This window comes from Microtus pennsylvanicus, chromosome 6 (assembly GCF_037038515.1).
Source record: "Microtus pennsylvanicus isolate mMicPen1 chromosome 6, mMicPen1.hap1, whole genome shotgun sequence".
Taxonomy (NCBI): Eukaryota; Metazoa; Chordata; class Mammalia; order Rodentia; family Cricetidae; genus Microtus; species Microtus pennsylvanicus.
In genome coordinates, this window is record NC_134584.1 from 57,978,017 (window position 1) to 57,997,740 (window position 19,724).

At 45.7% G+C, this 19,724-nt stretch overlaps 1 protein-coding gene across 1 annotated transcript in view; it reads left to right on the top strand.

Moving 5' to 3' along the window:
* The first annotated feature begins 3,748 nt into the window (after window positions 1–3,748).
* Thbs4 (thrombospondin 4) overlaps window positions 3,749–19,724 on the top strand; it is a 46,155-nt gene continuing 30,179 nt past the window's right edge. Inside the window, exons 1-2 of the mRNA XM_075976319.1 lie at window positions 3,749–3,983; window positions 7,711–7,914. Of these exons, the coding sequence (XP_075832434.1) occupies window positions 3,896–3,983; window positions 7,711–7,914 (292 nt within the window). The 5' untranslated portion in view covers window positions 3,749–3,895. The remainder of the gene's footprint in view (window positions 3,984–7,710; window positions 7,915–19,724) is intronic.

Here is a 19,724-nt window from a genome sequence, read left to right on the forward strand (position 1 = left end):
ACCCGTCAGTGTCAGCACCCAGCAGATCTTGGCTACCTCAGCCTAGAGTGATGGGGCTCCATGTCACCTGTCATCTACAAGGCTGGCACAGGTAAAAGTGAGGAGTCGGAACATGTGGACACAACCACGCCAGCGCTCTTTAAACCCTCAGTGCAGTGGTTTTGCTGAAGTCCTGTCGAGCAAGCCCCTGTTCTTCTAGACTACTGCATACGCACATGGATTTCTAGCCTTCACCATAGCTGTTACCCAAGCTTGCAGTGTTTGGGAAGGGAAATCAATGCAAGGATCTGTCATTGTTAAGCACGGGACGTTGTAGTCAGAACTGGTGCTTTCTAAAATAGTGAGGTGATCCTCAGGAGCTCGGAGCCTGATGCTGGGGAAATTAAACAAATAAATTCAGAAGCTATTACAATAATGGGATAAAACTTCGTGTAAGTGCAAGCACAGACTCTCTCTCTCCTTCCCTCCCTCCCTCCCTCCCTCCCTCCCTTCCTCCCTCCCTTCCTCCCTCCCTCTCCCCCCCCCTCTCTCACACACACACACACAATTTTAAATCCAGGTACTGTATGTAATTAAAAAAAAGTACTAATTTTCTTTCTGAGCCTGGCTTCTTTTGTTTAGCATAGTAATTTCCAATTGTAGCCATTTCCCGAATTTCATTGCTGTACTTTCCTTCCCAGATGAGTAAGATCCCACTGTGTATACGTAGCCCATTCTTTCTATTCGTCCAATTGTTGTTGGGGGTCTGGGTCCATCCTGGCTATTGTGAGCAGCAAACCCAGAGACATAGGCTTCCTCCTTCCCCACGGCCTCGGAAGCCTTTGTTATCAAGCTTGCCTGGTGATTGCCATTCTGACTGGGCGAGATGGTGTCTAAAGACGGCTTTAATTTGTAGTTTAAGAATATTGAACACTTTTTCGATCGTTTATTGGTCACTTGCGCTTCTTCTTTCAAGTTGTCTGTTCAGTTAATTGACCCATTTATTGATTGGACGATGATGATGATGATATATAAGTGTGAGTGAGAAAGAAAGAGAAAATATACTTAATTTTTAGAGTTTTCTTTATATCCTGGATATCAATCCCCTGTTGATGTATGGTTGGCAAACATTCTCCCCATTTTGTAATGCGTTTCTTCTCTCTGGTGTTTGTTTCATTTGCTGGGCAGTGGTTCTTGAACTCCATTCCATCCTCCTTGTCCATTCTCTGGGATGTGCTAAAGGGTCCTTTCCACCAAATCCCTGCCTGTGCCTGTATCTCGAAGTGCTTTTACTGAGGTTCTTCTCTGGCAATTTCCAGCCTTACCCTGAGGTCTCTGATCCACACTGGAAACACAAGTGTTTTAACAAAGAGACAGAATTGATTCAGTCTTTGGTCTCCTTTACCATAGATTTCTTAATTTAACACATTATGTTATAATCAAGCTCCTTTTTGGTGATGACAGCGTGAAGTGAAACTTCCCAAGACCCCTCGGTGCCTAACCTCCAGAAAGTGCAGGCTCTCTGAAAACAACCCTAGATAATTTTGTTAGGCTAGCAGGAAGTCCTTTGATCCTTTTATTTCTCTATTATCCCTACATGTCAAGTTCAATCAAAATGTATTGTGTGCTCAGATGCACAAGGTATTTTCCTAGGAACTTGTTAGAAATACATTTCTAAGACAGCTAAACACCCTGACTTAAAAAAAAAAAAACACCATCAATGTTCTAATAATTTACAGTTCACTCTTAATCACATGAGAAAACAGGAAGTGCTCTTGCTATGTCCAGTAGGACAGACTTAGGTTAGGGATGGTTAATAAAAGAAGATCTGAGATGCCAGTCCGAGAGATGGAAACTCTCCTGGTTCTACCGTCCACTTTCTTACTGCTCTTTAGTTTCCCATTTTACCCAGACTTCTGCCTAGCCTGTGGAAAAATGGCATTTGATGAGAGAAGACAGAAACCTCTGACACACTGAACAAAAACTCACAGGGGAGTCTGGGATCCTTGCTCCTCATTGACTCACTGAGGGAGTGGTCTTATTTTGGGTCAGAATAAACTATGATGTTATATAGTATAATAATTGTTCCTTTTACTTTTTTTGAGGCACGGTTTTACTATGTAGTCCATGCTAGCCTTGCCCAGGCTTACTTCAAACTTACAATTCCCCTGCCTCAGCTCTCTGAGTCCCTGGGATTACAGGCATGTACCATTGCAAGTTTTGTTACTTGTGATTTGGGTGTGTGTGTGTGTGTGTGTGTGTGTGTGTGTGTGTGTGTGTGCATATGCCTGAGTGTGTGTATATGTGTGTGATCTCATAAAGAAGATCCTAATGCACTCAACCAGCTGAAAGCCACTGAATATGGCTTTCAAGCTTATAAATATCCATACATTTGCTTCAAGGAAGACTTACTCCGAATGCATTATATAAATAAAGCATGCAAAAGCAGTTGTTTTATTTAAAGAATAAACTTGAGCCCTGGTTCCCCTTTAACCTTGAGACACAGTTTGGAGACCTGAAAATCTGAAGTCCTAACCATCTCATTGTTTAGTAAGACAGGCACACCCTTTTTGTGTGTCTTCGGTTCTAATTGGTAGGCATATGGTGAGCCATTCCCTCTGGTGCCTCTAGATAGTACAGCATTAGAGGAAGCCCGGACAGACCTCTATTAGACCCCTAAGAGAAGACTGCTAGAATAGCTCAGATCTCCGGGTTGTTAGCTGTAAACACAATCAAAAGTGGTGAGGGATTATTCTGGCAAGTTTGGGAACAGAGTGGTGGGTTAACCACTCAGCTGGTGGTAGATAGCGCCCACAAATGGAATTCTTGAAGACAAATGAGCTAAGACTAGAAAGGCTCTGCAGGGCCCTCTTCAGTGGCGGAGATTGTTGCATGGGGAATATTTTTACCATTGCTTTTCAAATGTTTTCCCCCTTAGTTAATCCATGTCATCCTCTGAAGTCTCTGCCTGGGCAGCAGAGAGGCTATTCAGATGTCCCCTCTCTGTCTTCCTACCCCCATTCCAAGGGGAACCTTAGGAGTGCTGAGCCTCCGGAGGTGGGTGCACAGCACCTTTGTAAAACGGCCTGAACTAAACCATCCAGGAGCATAAAACCACCATCCTAGGCATAACTGTCTACACGGATGCCTTGAGATTTATTTATGTCCAATTACCACCATAACCCCACCCCCACCACCAAAAAATTTACACTGGTCATTCTTTCTGTCTTAAAACTGGATGGGGGAAATCCATCATATCAAGTACTCAAGAAAAGCTTGTAGAAATACACAAAACCAACTGCCCTCTGGACCACGGGAAGCAGGACTGTGGGTGATTCAGCAGACAAGATCAGTTGGAAAAGCAATCAGAGACTTTAGACTCAATTCCAAGTGATGTTTCTCTAGAAAACATAAAAACCAAGGGAGGAAAGAGTAGAGGTGCCCAAGGTTAGGGGAACACCTTACTGGCCTCCTCCGTTTTTTGGCCCTCTCTGCCCACCCTCTGCACCCTACCCCCTCCTCATCCCTCCCTTTCTCAACACGCCCCAGTGCCCACCCACCCCTTCCCACCGTCGACCTCACTCTAGTTCGGTCTAGTCTCTGCTCCCTCGGTGGCCCCCACTCCCGGTTCCTGCCGCCCCCGCTCTTCCCGGCAAATGTGGGATCCTGGCCAAGGGGGCCGCCCCGACTCGGTCCTCCCCCCGCCTTCCCCCTTTCCCCTGGGCCGCTGGACCATAAAGCGCGGGCTGCGGCCAGCAGAGCCAAGCAGCCTGCGCCCCACCGACGGCTGCGCACCGCCCCACCCGCCACCTGTGCCGCTCTCTCGCTCGCTGCCCCAGGCCGGTGGACAGCGCCCTGTCCCGGCAGAGCCACGCCACTGTCGCCCGCACAGCCCTCGGGGAGCAGAAGAGTCACCATGCCGGCCCCACGCACGGCCGCCTTCCTCCTGCTGCACCTGGTCCTGCAGCCCTGGCAGCGAGCAGGCTCCCAGGCCAGCCCCCAGGGTAAGTGGCTTCCCCAGGTCCCCTCTGCACCTAACCCACCGCCGTCCCGAGATCGCCTGGGGTGCTCGTTTTGCTAGCACTGCCCTGTCAGCATGGGTTCCTGCGGTCCCATCACCTCTCAGTTCCTCTTGGGCCCGAATAGAAGTTCATCGTGATTGGAAGTGATGATGAAAGTCTAGAATTTTCTCCATGGGGCCAATTAAACTACAGCTAGGAGAATGCAAACTTATTGTCATCATTTACTGCAGAATGTGGCACACGGTCCCTGGTCCTCTGGCAGGGGAGGAAATCCTAGCTGTCTTCAGACCAGTGTCTGTCCCTGCAGCCCCTTCTCTCTAGTGAGCGAGCCCGGGCACTAAGGGACTCTCCAGAGCAAAGCAGTTTTGGCCCACTGCTCAGCCACACGCAGTCCTGTGCTTATTCCTTACACTCAAAAGCTAACTCCCCACCCCCCACCCCCAGGGAATAGTTTGATTTTTTTTTTTTGAGCCTCTTCAGAAAGTGATCTTTTTCTATTAAGAAGTAAAAAAAAAAAAAAAAGAAAAAAGAAAAAAATCAAGAATTTGACCGTGGATAGGAATAGATTTCAGGCAGAAAGTACTTAAGGTTAAGCAAAATGTCTTATAAAGACCACAAGGGAGAAAGTATTCCATCCAGGAACGATCTCGGGCTCTGCCCTCCTCCTGGCACTGGGGACCCGGGTGGTTTTGCTATGTGTGGACTGAGGAGGAGAAAAGCTGGAAGAAACCACAGGTGGAGTAAAACTGTCCTTCCCGAAGCTGAGTGTCCCTGGGCAGGCGTTCTGTGCTCCCCTGGCCCCACCACAGCCGCTGCCAGTTCTACCAATAGTCTAACCAGAATGGTGCTCCTGATTTTAATTGGGGTTAGAATATTGGAATTCTATGGCCTCAGTACATACACATTGTGTCCTGTTTCTAAGAAGAAGGGAAAGGACATTTTTAAAGGCACTTCTCAAAAGTTTTCTTTTGAGAGGTTACTTTCTGTTATATAATATTCTGTTATATAAATTTTTGACACCAGAGCATGCAACTTTGTGTTAGGTACAGCGTTTGCTTTTTAGACCTAGCAGTTCTGTGGAGACGAGCTCAGGCACTGTGACCTAAATTACCCGGTTAACTTAGTTGCTGTAGATGATCTGATTAAGTCAAGTTTCTGGTAGATTCTTTTATAGGGTTATCAAGTCGGCAATCATCAGCTCCACCGGATAATTCACTTATCTCCGTCTCCCTCTGAGCTGGGCTGTGAGACCTAAATTAGCACGTTTTCAATTTCCATGCTCAATGGAAGCAGTGATTTCTCCTCTAACGGCAGAGGCTTGTGCCTGGACCCTGTACTTTTGCTGAAGTGTAATAGCATTAGCAGGAAATGGTAGCATCTCATTTCCTTCGCAAAACACTCTCTAAAGTCATTACTAACTAAGCCTAGCTCAGCCTCTGGAGAGCGCAGCAAATGGATCCATGAGCCACACAGATTGTAGCACTCGAGTTTAGAGCCGGATATATCACAGGTCTGACCAAACTCGGAGCCAGACTCCAGCACCAGGCGTTTGCTTTGGAATACAGTTCTCATACTTTGAATTTATGTGTCTTTCTTGAAGATGCCTTTTCTGGGATAGAGTTTTCAAACACTTTATTTCAGCCTTATCTCCTGCTGGTGGGAATGATGAGTTTTCAATTCTTTAGAAATTAAAAGCCCTGATTCCCCCCTTTTGAAATACATAGTCAGTAACTATTTTCATAGTTTAGGGAAGGGGTTTACTTTCCAACACTGGTATATGAGGACTTCTGGGGAAAAGAAACAATATAGATCCACCTTGGAAACAAATTATCTACTAGAAAGAATAGACATTCTTGAGTAGCTAGAGTTTTTCCTGTTTGCCTTAGACATTTTATTCATTTCTTTAGTACAAAGCAATACTTGTTCATTGTAAAAAAAAATTTGCCAGAATTGCAAGAAAATAAAGAAACAAAAAAGCCTTTTAAGGCCGAAAAATAGCTACTTTTAATGTAAAGATATCGTTGAATCATCTTTTGTTTCAAATCTTTGTCTAAACAAATAAAATACTAAATATAGCACGTTGTACATATACATAATTTCGTGACTTTTTAAACTTTATCATGAACATTTTTATATCTGCATGAATTGACCTACATTTCAAAAGTGTGGACCCAAATTAATTTAGTCAGTTTTGTAATAGAAGACACTAAGCATTGTCTCTGGTATGTTGGTATTGTACTTAGTATCTTACTGGAGCGCTGAAGTGGCAGGAAGGGCACCCGCCATTGCTTTAACAATAGCATCCTCCATTCTGTCCTTAGGACATTGATGTTTTCATGGCAAAGCGCTCAGCCAGGAGAGCCTCAGGATCCCCAGCCCTGCTCACTCTAGCTCCACCTAATGCCTTCCCCAGCAGAGGCTGCAGAATCACCTGTAATGGGAAATACCATTGTACCTAAGTCCCTTACTGCCCTATTATTCCATTCCAATAATTCCTTTAAGAAGAATTGTGAAATCAAGGGACATTTGTGTCTCCAGGTCTTTGATACTGTTATTTAAACTTCCTTCAGAACACTTCTACTGATTTGGCCTGAAGATATGGAACAGTGATAGAGAAGAGCTTGCCTTCCATTCATGAGGCCCTGGGTTTTTACGGATTTAAACCTTACCGAGCAGACCGTGAAAGAACACCCTGACCTCTCACCTCCAGTGTTAGGCATTACTGTATTCTTCATTTGTCCAATCTGATAGCAAAGTAGTGTTATTTAAATTAGCAGCTCCTTCATCACTAAATGAGGACATGGACACTTGTTTATATAGGTAGGCCATTTGTCACTCTGTTTCTGTAAATCTTTCAGATTTGTTAGAGCTCTTTATAAGTCACCAATGTGACTTTTTTAGCAATTAGATTACGGACGTACGTCCTCACACTTCAGTGAGTCTTAGGAAAGCTTTTGCCAGAAAGTGCTGCCTACTGATGAAAAGCAAATTGCGGTTGTGCAAATGCAGATCTTACTTTTGTAGACCAGCTCCACCCCTCTGGATACAGTTGAGTCAAATCAACCACACTCACAACACGTCACTTTGTTTTGTTTCTTCCGTGTTTTTATTTTATTTTATTTATTTTTTTATTATTTTTTAAGCAGGAATATTAGGGAATTGTGCAGGCTCTCACAAAAGCGACAAGTCATTTTTGTGGTACTTTCTACCACCACATGCACGCTCTCTGCCTCTTTCCCTGTCATTTGTCATGGACCCAGAAAATGCAATTGGCTCTGGTCCAACAGGTCCATAAAGACCCCATAAGTGTGATTCACTGCTTGAGGGCACGAGAGAGACACTGAGCTGGCTGCTCTCCTTTGTCCCCCTCCTGCTTTAAGCCCTTAGTACTTTCCCTCCTAGTGGGCATTTTCAGAGTCACTTCTTCAACCAAATCCAATTTTGGGTTTGCAAATCTCGTCTTTTCTTTAGGGCTATGGCAAGTCATAAATACTGTGCTGTATTTCTTCTGTCTCAAATGCCTAGCCACTGTTAAAGACAAAGAAGTACTGGTTCATTGGGAATGTGGGGGGCGGGGGAAAGCAGCCAGATCACTTCAGGCTATTTTGTAATTTATTGTCAAATGTTCCCCCACCAATCAATTACGACCAGAGTGTTTGCCCCAAAGCTGGTCTTGCCCTGACCACCTGCTTCCCGCTCTTCTCTCTAGTCTTTGACCTTCTGCCATCCTCCAGCCAGAGGCTGAACCCAGGGGCCCTGCAGCCAATCCTAACAGATCCCACCCTGCACGAAATCTACCTGATCTCCACCTTCAAGCTGCAGAGTAAAAGCTCAGCCACCATCTTTGGCCTCTACTCCTCAAGTGACAACAGCAAATACTTCGAATTCACTGTGATGGGACGCTTGAACAAAGGTAAGCCAATGTGCAGGATTCACATGACATGTGCCTTCAGCCAACCTGCAGGATTTTTGTGACATGTGCCTCCCGGTCCAGGATTTGGGGTCTGCTTTCTTTAAGATGACTCCTGTTACTCAATTCCTTTTTGATGTTATAGACTTCTTATGGGACACTTACCTTATGTAGGTGGTTGAGAGAGCAAAATGTAGAATTGCCTGTGGGCAATATACCTCTTTTATTATCATATTACATGCATAGTAGGTTTTATTATGGCATTAACATACAGGTGTGGAATGTGTTTTCATTGTAGTCGCCACTGCATTGCCCTCTCTTGTCTCTTCCCACTCCCGCTGGCTCCCTTCCTCTTCCCAGTGAGTCTTCCTTTTGCTTCTATGATTTGAATGTAGTAAGAGGCCGCATGTTCATCCTTGGCTGCCCAGAATTGAAATAATCACACAGAAACTGTATTAATTAAATCACTGCTTGGCCCATTAGCTCTAGCTTTTTATTGGCTAAGTCTTACATATTAATTTAACCCATCTCCATTAATCTGTGTATCAGCACGTGACTGTGGCTTATTGGCTAAAGTTCTGGCATCTGTCTCCAGCGGGGCTACATGGTGTCTCTCTGACCCTGCCTCCTTTCTCTCAGCATTCACTTTAGTTTTCCCCGCCTAGCTCTGTTCTTTTGCCCTATCATAAGTCAAGACAATTTCCTTATTCATTAACCAATAAAAGCAACACATAGACAGAAGGACCTCCTGTTGTTAATTAATTCTGGCTGCAAAGGTAAAAGGCGAAGGCTGTTACGCGAGGAAAAGACACAGACACGCGGCGGTCCCACGTGGGTGCACTTTAATGGGGGGAGGGGCAACAGGCAGGTACAGGTGTGTGAAACACTAGGAAAAACAGAAGAGAAAGGGGGGAGGAGAGAGAGAGAGAGAGAGAGAGAGAGGGTCGTAGGACCCTCGCTTTTTAACGAGGAATACAAAGGCTTCTGGGAAATGTCCGTATCCAGGAGAATGCTGGGAACTGTAGTTCAGCAAAAGAACAACACCTCCCACACCATTTGAGGGGTTATTTTGTTATAAGCCAAAGCATTTAATTAGAACTAGTTACAGGAACACAGGTGATGGGGTTATTTAGAGGAGCATGGGCAACTTGCCAGTGGCTACCCCACTGAAGAAGCTGTCACTCCTTCCCCCAGCTACCATTAGATCTAACCACCTAAAGATCCCTGGGGAAGTGTTGGATCTTTGTGAACCCTTCTCCAGCCTATGACAGAGTATTGAGAGACTCCGTGTTGTGCAGATTTTATTAACGTAATCACAGCTACCGAGAGTGTAAAAGTCCAGCGACCCTGCCACACCTGGCGATAGCATTACACAGCACCCCACCCCTTCCTGTGACAGTGGCGTTATTTCTCTCTCTCTCCTCTCTCTCTCTCTCTCTCTCTCTCTCTCTCTCTCGCTACGAAGATGCTCGATGACATGGTTCCATCCTCATGTTATTGCGAATCCAGTTCAGAAACGGATGAGATCAGAACAATTTCCCCATGGCCTTTATCATCCTCGGCTATAACTGGTGTGTAGAGTGGGTAGTTTAAACAACACTTATTTATCTCTCATGGTTCTAGACCCTGAAGTCTCAGGTCCAATTCCTTGTCTTACACGGTCATCTTTCACTCTGTCTTCACAAGGTGGAAACAGTGCAAACTCTCGTGTCTCTTCCTGTAACTGCGTGACTGTAACGGGGTCCCACCCTCAGGATCTGATCCCAACTTATTAACTCCCAGTCTCCACCTCCGAAAGTCATTGTATTGGAATAAAGACTTAGCGGACTTAGGCGAGACTGCCTCACTGTTCCTGAGTTCCCTCGGATGCTATGGCAGAGAAGATGTCACTCATGGTTGAGGGAGCACTTTGCTGGCCTTCCAGGAGCCTGCACACCTCAAGCAACAGGGAAGAATGAGAAGTTAGCAGTTCCACCAGTGCACACGAGTCTCTCACTGCCGTCTGTCATGTTCACTAAGAAATGGCTCCCAAAGGAAAACGTTTTTACCCTCTTCCTTTCCACTCATGCCCTGGGGCCAACACCTGTCCCTGTTTATCAAGGAATGTGGCAGACGCATATTTTGCTGCTTTGTGTATTTCTAAAACAGGAGGGTCTGGGTTTTATATTTATTGCAGCTTTTTTTTTTTATCAACTCGACCCTTCCTAGTGTTTAAGAGTGTCTCTCAGATGTGCTCATGCCCGAGCTCCTTAGACTTGCAGGTGGAGAGGGGAAAGGCTTTGCTTGCCCAGACTGGAGGAACTAAAGCAGGAGGGGATGGGTTGTCACCCTTTCCTTTCAGCCACATTCTTACTTCCCTCCTTCCTCCTCCCTCCTCCCTCCTCTCTCCTCTCTCCCACGGGCTTTCGTGGTCTATCCCTGGGTGAGTCTCAGGGTGATGTGAGATTTCGGATAACAGATAGGTCAGCTGTTCCTACTCTTTTCCTTCCATGTTAAGAGGTAACTTAGCCCCCCCCCCCACACACACACACCCTTTGCCTCCCGTAAGCCAGCCCTGTCCGCCTCACATCTATTGAACTAGCTTCTGGCTTTCCCACTCTCTCAGGTGCACTGGGAAGACCGTCGTTCCTGCTCAGTCCAGCAGAAAGAAAACTGCTCTTAGCCTCCCCACTCACTGCAGCTCCTCCCCTGTTTCTAAGATGGCTGGTCTGTGCGGACTATCATGCCAGGATCACAGGAAGCCATCTCTCCTGAACTGCCTTTTCCCATTTACCCTCGAAGCCAAAATAACACTAGATCTATGGCCTGTGAAGAAATGAGAGAAGGGCTTGTTACTGTTTCCTCTGAAGAGACACCAGTGGTGCCGTGCAGCTACAGTAACGCTAGAGCCCTGGCATGTACAGAAATGAGCAGAGGGCTTAGTACTCTTTCCTCTGCGGAGACTCCGGCAATGCCATGCATCTATAAGTTCCAGATGATCAACATTTTAGGGAAAAGATGAGATCGTTGATTAAAACCTCCTCTTGATTTGTTTTCCAGTGCGGCAGATTGAGCCTAAGGTCTCACTACACTAAGCAAGCACTGTACCAATAAACTCCCTTCTCAGCCCTCTCTTTATGGTGCGGATATTAATGCTCCTTAGAGGCCCATGGGTTAAGGCTTTGTGTCCCTGGAAGAGTATTACACGGGGCTAAGGAAGTTGGATCACTGTGGGTGTTCCCTTGAAGGGAACTGAGTCCCCGCCCCCGCCCCCCCAGTCCAAGGATAAGAGGTGGCATGTGATTATGACTTCTCGTCGAAGCTTGTGATGGCAGCCTTGCTGACCTGGTTTATAGCCTCATGGTAGAACCATCTCCCTGCATGCTGGTCGCCAGGCATACCTCGACTGGCTGAGGCTCAGCTGGACACCCTTTCGGTTGGTTTTCAAAGAAAACAGTACCACATCAGAAAAAATCCAAATGTATTTCCACTGAGTTAAACCATCTGAGTAGGAAACAAAGCCCCTCCCTCTAGTGAGTGTAAGATGGGCGGGAAGACAGCTGCACAGAAGGTATTGACAAGAACAGGTCGTGGCCCTCTGCTCCCAGATGAGCTCCCAGAAGAAACCAGAGTGTGATGAACGACCACTGCAGATGAGCTTGCTGGTGAGCACTCTGCCTCAGTTCGCCCCCTCTCCAAGTCACCCCACACATTGCCATTTCATTACTGCTCACAAAACAGTTCAGGTCAAGGTATACCCAACCACAGAGACCTGCCATGTCTCCTGTTCCTAAATGAATAAGGTGCAGTAGCCTTCTTATCCAAGCTGAACACTATAGTGTCAAAACATAACCCTCTACTGTGCTTCCTAATTTGTGCCTCATTATGGGATTCTCTGCAGCCCGTGCTTCAGCGAGAAGGAGCAGCCGTTCCTCTCTGGGCCCAATCATGCACCTTCCTTTCTCTGCCCTTTGTCCTCGCCCTCTGCCCTCCCCATTACATGTCCTGCACCATCTCCCAGTACCAAAATCCTACTACTGAAGACTCCTAAACCATCTTGTGGATTTCCTTTTATGATTTTATGCTTTCTGGCCAAGAGAGGTTCCGACTGTACTCTGCTTAGTACTTTACTTGCTTGCAAGTCTCTCCAGTAGGCTATGAGCTCTTCCTCGGCAGAGGTGAGACATCCCTTACCCTCTTTCTGTATTACTATGTCCACTTGTATATATTAAAGCAGGGCCAGGACAGGAAAACTGACTCCATATGTGCAAGTTGAGTAAATTAAGTGGCGATACTCCATTTTGTATAAATTATGGAATTACAATGTCTGGTACATGCACATTGCTCGGAAAGAGTTCTATAATGAATGCATGTTGGAGAACTTTTGCATACAAGAAGATACAGGTAGTGTATCTGGTAAAAAAAATGATCTGTCAAATTCTTAATAGTGCAGGTGGTACGATATTTATATAAATGACTATTCTACAGAAACCATGGGCTTGGATATTTTTGAAGCCATTCTAGTATCTGGCATGGAGACAACTTTCTGGTTAGCATCCCAGATTTGAGTCCGGGTTAAAAATCCTGCCAGCTGGTCACCATGAGCACATCTGTGAATCTGTCAGCACAGCTGTTATCTCTCCAGTGAGGGTGATAATAGTCATCTCAAAGTGACCCCCCAAAATGGAAGTGCATACTGAACCCCATTCGCCTATGGGGGTCAATGAAAAACTTCAGGTTTTTAAATAGGGGTGGGTGGATGGATGGATGGATGGATGGGACAGATGTCTGCTCTTCAGCCAACCGTCTTCCAAAGACAGTGCCTTGCCTTGCTGATAACCTTTCCTGTGAGAAAAAGACAGTGGGAAGAATTGTTCCCTTGGTCTTCATTTGGTTATTAGCAAGAGCAACTCGGTGGTGTTGAAATGAGGAGTACCCCGGAAGTTGCTACCGTGACTGCAGTCAGTGACCCTCTTCAGTCTGAGGATAGGAAGTAGCCAGTGGGTCAGATTAGAGGTTCTGACACCTGCAGGCTAAAGACGAGTATAGTTTGAGGGAGGTAGGAGAACCTCAGAAACCAGCATTCCAGACCCAGTAACAAACAGGGGCAAATGGGAGGTCTCAACACTAACGGTAAGGGCTGTGGACTCACCACAATATGCCAAGGTTGGAAAAGGCCCAGCACCCATTTTCTGTTTTACATTCCAAAACATGCCTGCGCTCAGTTTTAACATGGTCACATGCAAAAGGCGAAAGCCTTTTTAAAAACCTTTACAAAATTAAATAGTTAGAATATAGAACAGTTTTAACATGATCACATACAAAAGGCGAAAGTCTCTTTAAAAACCTTTACAAAATTAAATAGTTAGAACATAGAAGGCTAAAAGTTAGTTGAGCTGATGTTATTGATTTGCACATTGATTAATAAAGGCAGTATTTGTGCTGTGTTCAGAGTGAAGAAGAAGAAGGAAGGAACAAGCTCACTGCTGAGTAACATGATCAAGATTAACAGATGTCTGAGATTAGCTGAGGCTGGCTTTCTTCCTTCTGCCTTACTCAGCAGAAGAAACGTTCTTCAAACAGTCAAGAATAGTTAAAACTGTTTAAACAAACAAAAAATACACAACAACCTCAAATCTGGACATGCTGGTGCATTACCAACAATACAACAAAGTTCCGTAAGTGGAGAAAAGAGGATCAAAAGTTCAAAGCCAGCATAGGCTCCGGAGTGAGTCCAAGGCTAGCCTGGGCAACTTAGTGAAACTCTGTCTCAAAATAAAAAGTAAAGAAGAGGGCTGGAGATGACACTCATGGTGGAATGCTTGCCTAGTCTGGGCTCAGTCCCCAGCGCCAATTAACAAACAAGATTCAGAGAAAGGGGAACGATTGCCCCAGCTGTGTTCCCACTGCTGTGTGCTCACTGATGACCCCACAGGTATCCAATGCATTGCTCTAATCTGATGGTCACACAGGTAGCCCTGTTTAAACTACAGGAGTCACAAACCAAAACCAAAACTCATGAATCTGGAAAAGGAACCGGAGGTGATAAGCGATGTAGATAGGGCCAGGATGGAGGTAAAAATGAGGGGGCCAGCAACCAGAATACGTGTGTGCACTGAGTTCTCAGCAGAGTACCAGTCCCTCAGTGAACTTAGTTGTCCATGTCCAGGTGGGTTACATATTGGGATGCAGCCACTGTTGCTAACATAGAGGAGTCACAGAAAGCAGACAGGCATATGATCTTTTCATAGAGAAGAAGATCCTGAAAGCCTCAGAATGAGGAGCTTTAGAACAAATCCATTACGTTTTATGTTATTATTATTCATGTACTTGAGATTTGCCTGGAAAATAAGTCTGGGGTTTTAGAATACAAAATAAGGGTGGTAAGACTAAGACATGGCGAGCTTTCTCTTCTTCCCAACAATTCCCAAGGTTTGCAACGACGTGCTATGAGGATGAAATACTCTGACTTCAGAAAAAAGTTTCATGACTTCTCTCATTTTCTTTTCCAAGTTATTGGAAGCCAAATGTGCTAGAGGACAGCTAGGGTTAGATAAATCACTCTGCAGACAAATATTAACAGTGTCTCAACTAGCCAACCTGTTTCATTGTGTTTACACTTAGCACAAAGCAGGGAAGCAGAATCGAACACATTGAGTGCTATCAACATTGGGAAGCCAGCTCAGTGGGCCACAGCTAATCAAGATTAAATTGATTTAAGTACACATGTAAATCTATTCTCTGGGAGTGAACAGTGAATTGCAGATAGCAGAACCCGGGAGAGCTGACCATAGAGTCCTAGGGGACAGCACTGAGCCAGTGTTCAGCGCCAGGCTGGATGCATGGGAGAGGTGAAAAAATATTTGCTGAGCGAAGGATCTGTCAGATACCATGATGCAACTATTTTAAATTTTCTTTCTTTATTATTTTATGCATTAGTGTTTTGCTTGAATGCATGTCTGTATACAACTTGCATGTCTAATGCCCATGGAGGCCAAAAGGAGGGAGTTGGATTCCTGGAACTAGAGTTATAGAGTTTTGTGACCCGCCATGGGGGTGCTGAGAATTGAACCCAGGTCTTCTGGAGGAGCAGCCAGTTCTCTAAACCTGTGACTGGTTTCAAAAGGCTTTTTAAGATTTTGGTTTTCATTAATGCACACTTGTAACTGGGCTACTTAAATCAACAGAGCCACATCTATGCCGCTGCACCTCATCTTGGATACTGTCCAATCAGAGTCTCCTTCAAGAAGAGAGGGACACGTTTGGGACACACATCCAACACACACACAACCACCCACACACATACACCTCTGACACACACACCTCCAACATACACACAGAAACACACAACTCCAACACATACACAAACACCCACACACATACACCTCTGACACACACACCTCCAACATACACACAGAAACACACAACTCCAACACACACACACACAAACACACACACACACCCACACACATACACCTCTGACACACACACCTCCAACATACACACAGAAACACACAACTCCAACACACACACACACAAACACCCACAAACACCCACACACATACACCTCTGACACACACACCTCCAACATACACACAGAAACACACAACTCCAACACACACACACACACACACACACACCCCTCCAACACGCACACATGCATGCACGCACACACACATACACACTTTTTAAAATCACATCCAAGTTGAAAAGTTAAAAGTAAATAAAAAGAAATAATAAAGGAGCAGACAAAATACAGGAGAGATGTAGAAGTGTTTGAAGAAATCGTTTGACACGGGGATCAGGCTAGCCCTGTTCTGGCCCTGAAAAGTAAGATTAGAACCCACTGGGTGGGACTTATGTGCTCTGTTCTGGGGAAATCATGACAAGCTCTCCAAAAGGTACATGCATTTCTCTAGGAGTAATGAGCTCCCTGTGGCCAGAACTGCGCCCGTGGCAGCTGCACTTTTATTGAAGGAATTTGTGACGAGAGATACATTAAGTGGATGAGCTGTCCTGTTAATATTCTGAGATTGTGCAAACTCTAGGAAAGCTCCAGGGTGCTAAAGAAATTGCTTTGTGAGTGTCTTCGAGCGTGACCTTCGGGCTCCGTGCCCCTCACAACTTTGCAACTGACAACACGTCGCTACTATGACGGCTCTCCTAATCTTTCGAAACGACTCCTTCCCCCAGCTTTGATCATTTCTGTGCCTCCCTTCACCGCTGGTTTCTCTGACTTCTCCCTCCACCCATCCTCCTTAAACCTTACATACGCAAAAACCATTACAGGACCCTTGTGAAACGGGGCTACCTTTACCCTGGCCACCCAGAGGATTATTAGAAAAACGTTGCTTGGTAATTTCCTTTTGTATGGGGCACCAAAGGAGAGGAGGGACCATGACCTAATACATGACCCATAGAAATAAATCAGCAAAGACAAACAGAGTTCTACCATGGAGGACACTGATAGCAAGGAGGCCTTTTAAAATGTGTAATGACTTTAAACGATGACCCGAGCTGGCAATGATGCTTTTCATCTGAGACTTTAAAGTCATTTGTCGTAATGCCACCTCCCTGAACGCCTGCAGGCCAGGTTCCTCTCAATCCTCTACCTGGGCCAACAAAACACTATCACTTCTAGGACTTTAAAGCCGGCACCCCGCCTCATTACTTTAAAAGTCAGCATGCTATAACGTTTTTCTTACTACAAGGTCCATTTCTTCAAAAGCACTTTTTTGAACATTCCGTCCCAATGTAGCAGAACCTCATATCCTTCCCTCTTAGGTTTGGTTCGATGGGTTTGTTTTCCTTAAAAGTCACCGGAATGGCATCTAATCAGTTTCGGCAGTTTGGGTGCTGTGTCGCCTGGTACACAGGCAAGCAAACATAGCTGTGTGCCATCAGCTCAGGCCCCAGACTGTGAAGGATACACACAGGCTAAGCTTAGAGAGAAACGTCCTCCACGTTTTTTAAAAGGTGTGATCGTGGGTGACGATGGTTCTTTTCGGATACAGGGAACATGAGGAGGAAACAGACTTGGCAATGCGGAAAGAAATTAAGGCGATGATCAGGCTGGGACCTGTCCTCGAATAAAGAGTTTAGAATTGATCAGAAACCACTAGGGAGCCAGGTGGTGGTGGTGCATGCCTTTAATCCCAGAACTCGGGAGGCAGAGGCAGGCGAATCTCTGTGAGTTCAAAGCCAGCTGGTCTACAGAGTGAGTTCCAGGACAGGCTCCAAAGCTACAGAGAAACCCTGTCTCAAAAAATGAAAACAAAATAAAACAAAAACACCTCGGGAGCTACTGAAGGTGTTCACCTGCTCATCCCTGTGCTTGCTTTAAACAGGCAATAGCTGGGCTGGAGAGACGGCTCAGTGGTTAAGAGCACTCCTTCTCATAGAGGCCCTGGAATCCCTTCTCAGCATCCAACTGGCAACTCTCAACTGTCCCTACCTGAAGTTCCAGGACATCTGACACCCTCTTCTGTCCTCTGCCTGCGCCATACACAAATACAGAGCAGATAGCTTACATCTGTACAAAACCTTCACACACATATAAGTAAATCCAAGCATACATACATACAAAGAGGGAAGGATAGGATCAGAACATCCTATAGAAAACTCAGGCTTCCCATCCCAAAACTCTACAAAAAGACCAACGATGAGAGGGTGAGCCAGAGGCCTAAGAGAGGAACTCAGAAAAGCAGCAGAGGGAGGCAGAGTTCACTTGCCACAGGGGCATCTGCCTGCAGCTTCCAAGTCTGCCTGGCTGTGTCTTTTGTACCAGGCAGCAGGATTAGTGGAACACCAAGACTGTGCTGAGCATGGGAACCGATGGCTCTGCAGCTGGAGAAACAGAACTATACACACAGGGAACTTTCCCTGGAGTGCTGACCTGGCAGAGGTGTGGTGTTCCGGTGTCAGGGGCTGGCTTCCGCATGCCAGGAGCTCTGAGAAGAGGGAGCTTGCGTGCTCTCTGCCTCTGGGGAGGCACCCACCCAGAGGCTGCAGGGTCTCTGTGACTGCTGAGGACAAGCTGACTTTCCCAGTAGGTACCTGACTGTCTTCTGGGGTGGGCTAAGGACTCAGAGGATATCATATAAAAACATGAAGGCACTGAAGTAAGGAGTTTTCCATAAAAGAGAAAAATGAAAGCCATAAGAAAAACCAAAATTATTGGATCAAGAATGAAGAATGGTAAACATCAAGGCACTCGATAATTTTTCTAACAGACACTGTGAAAGTTTCAACACACACACACACCTCCTCTCCCCCTTTGTCACAAGTCTTAGGTCCTTGAGGGAATGTGTCATTTGGGAGACTTGATTGCATAGGCACAGAAACACAGGCCAAATACAGCACTCGTTCAGGAGGGGCTGGGCATACAGGCAGGGCTTGCTGTGGGCTGGGACTGGGAAGGGCCACTCTGTCAGCTTTTATTTGTGTGGAAAGCTTTAAATGACGTCATCTGATTGTTCTCTGAAAGTTCATATTGATGGCCTTTATCCCACTGGGTACTGTTTATAAAACTCCTCGCAACTATCCAGTTGGGAAAATAAACCATGCCCCACGTGCTGTGCGAAGGTCTGTTAAGAGTGGCCTTGTGCCTAAGCACTGTTTCCTTGGAAATCCAAACAGATCTTACTTTGGGGAGGAAAACCGAGAGTGCTTGTTTGACTCTGTGTCTTAAACGCAAGCCTAGGCTCTTAACCTGTGAGTACGAGGAGAAGTAGCCGTTCTGCCGAGAACCTGTTGGCTAAAAGTGTGTATGACCTAATTCAAGTTTAATAGACAAATGGCATTTTTATGGGCTTGTAAAACACCAGGTATTTGCAAACTGCTCTAAGCAGTGAAGTAATTGAAGTCTGAAAAAAAATTTAAGTGGTGCTTATGTTTGCTCTTCCTCTCTTAGCTACCGTACGTCTCCGACTCCCGCTGCGTAGCCATTATCTTCAACTAGTCTGTGATGCTGTAAATAGGAAATAAAGAGGTGAAGATTCTGTTGCATCCGAGATTAGAAGTAAATCTTCGTCCTTTTCCCAGGGGCAGTGACTCAAACTCTGGAGAAAGGAAAGAGACCGTAGGAAAAGGGAGGGAGACTCTCCCCATGTGCAGTCATCGGCTTCTGTCTTCTCGGACCATGTTTATTGCTTTTATTAAGTCTTATCAATACTTCAGGGAACTTAGCATTGAGCTACCACAGAAGGTGAAGCTCTTACAAGGTCTTCTCCGACAGGAAGCACACACAGTGCTGACCACACGGACATAAGAAAAGCTCTGTCAGAGCCTGCGTGGCATCTGTATGTCACAGAACGAGATGCCAGTTCTGTCCCTTTCCCCACAGCTGTCAAATGGAAGAGCAAAGCTAGCAGAGGAGGTCAAAGGGGGTCAAACATTGAACCTAGAAAATATAATGCGGGCGCGGGCACATATCATTTCCTTTGGCAACATGGCAACATCGCCGTTTGTTGGCTAGCTGGCCTCCGTGACAGGTCTGAGTTGGCATCTCCAGGCTTCTGAACAGGCACTTAGGAAAGACAGTCTGAGTTCCTTCCCACAGATCACAGGGGTCAACAGCAAAAGGGACTGAGATGTGTGTACTAGCTTCTAGTTTCCACTTTCAATACAAATGTATTACATTTTGGGATGTGTGTATGTGTGTGTGTGCGTGCATGTGCACACACTCCACAGCCTGGGTCCTCAGGTTGTCAACAGTGTGTGCCTTTACCGGCTGACCCATCCTGTCGGCCCCACTTTCATGGTTTTTTTTTTAAATCTGAATAGTGGATATTTCTTGTGGAAAACTTAGGTACTGAAGATGAACAAAAAAGAAA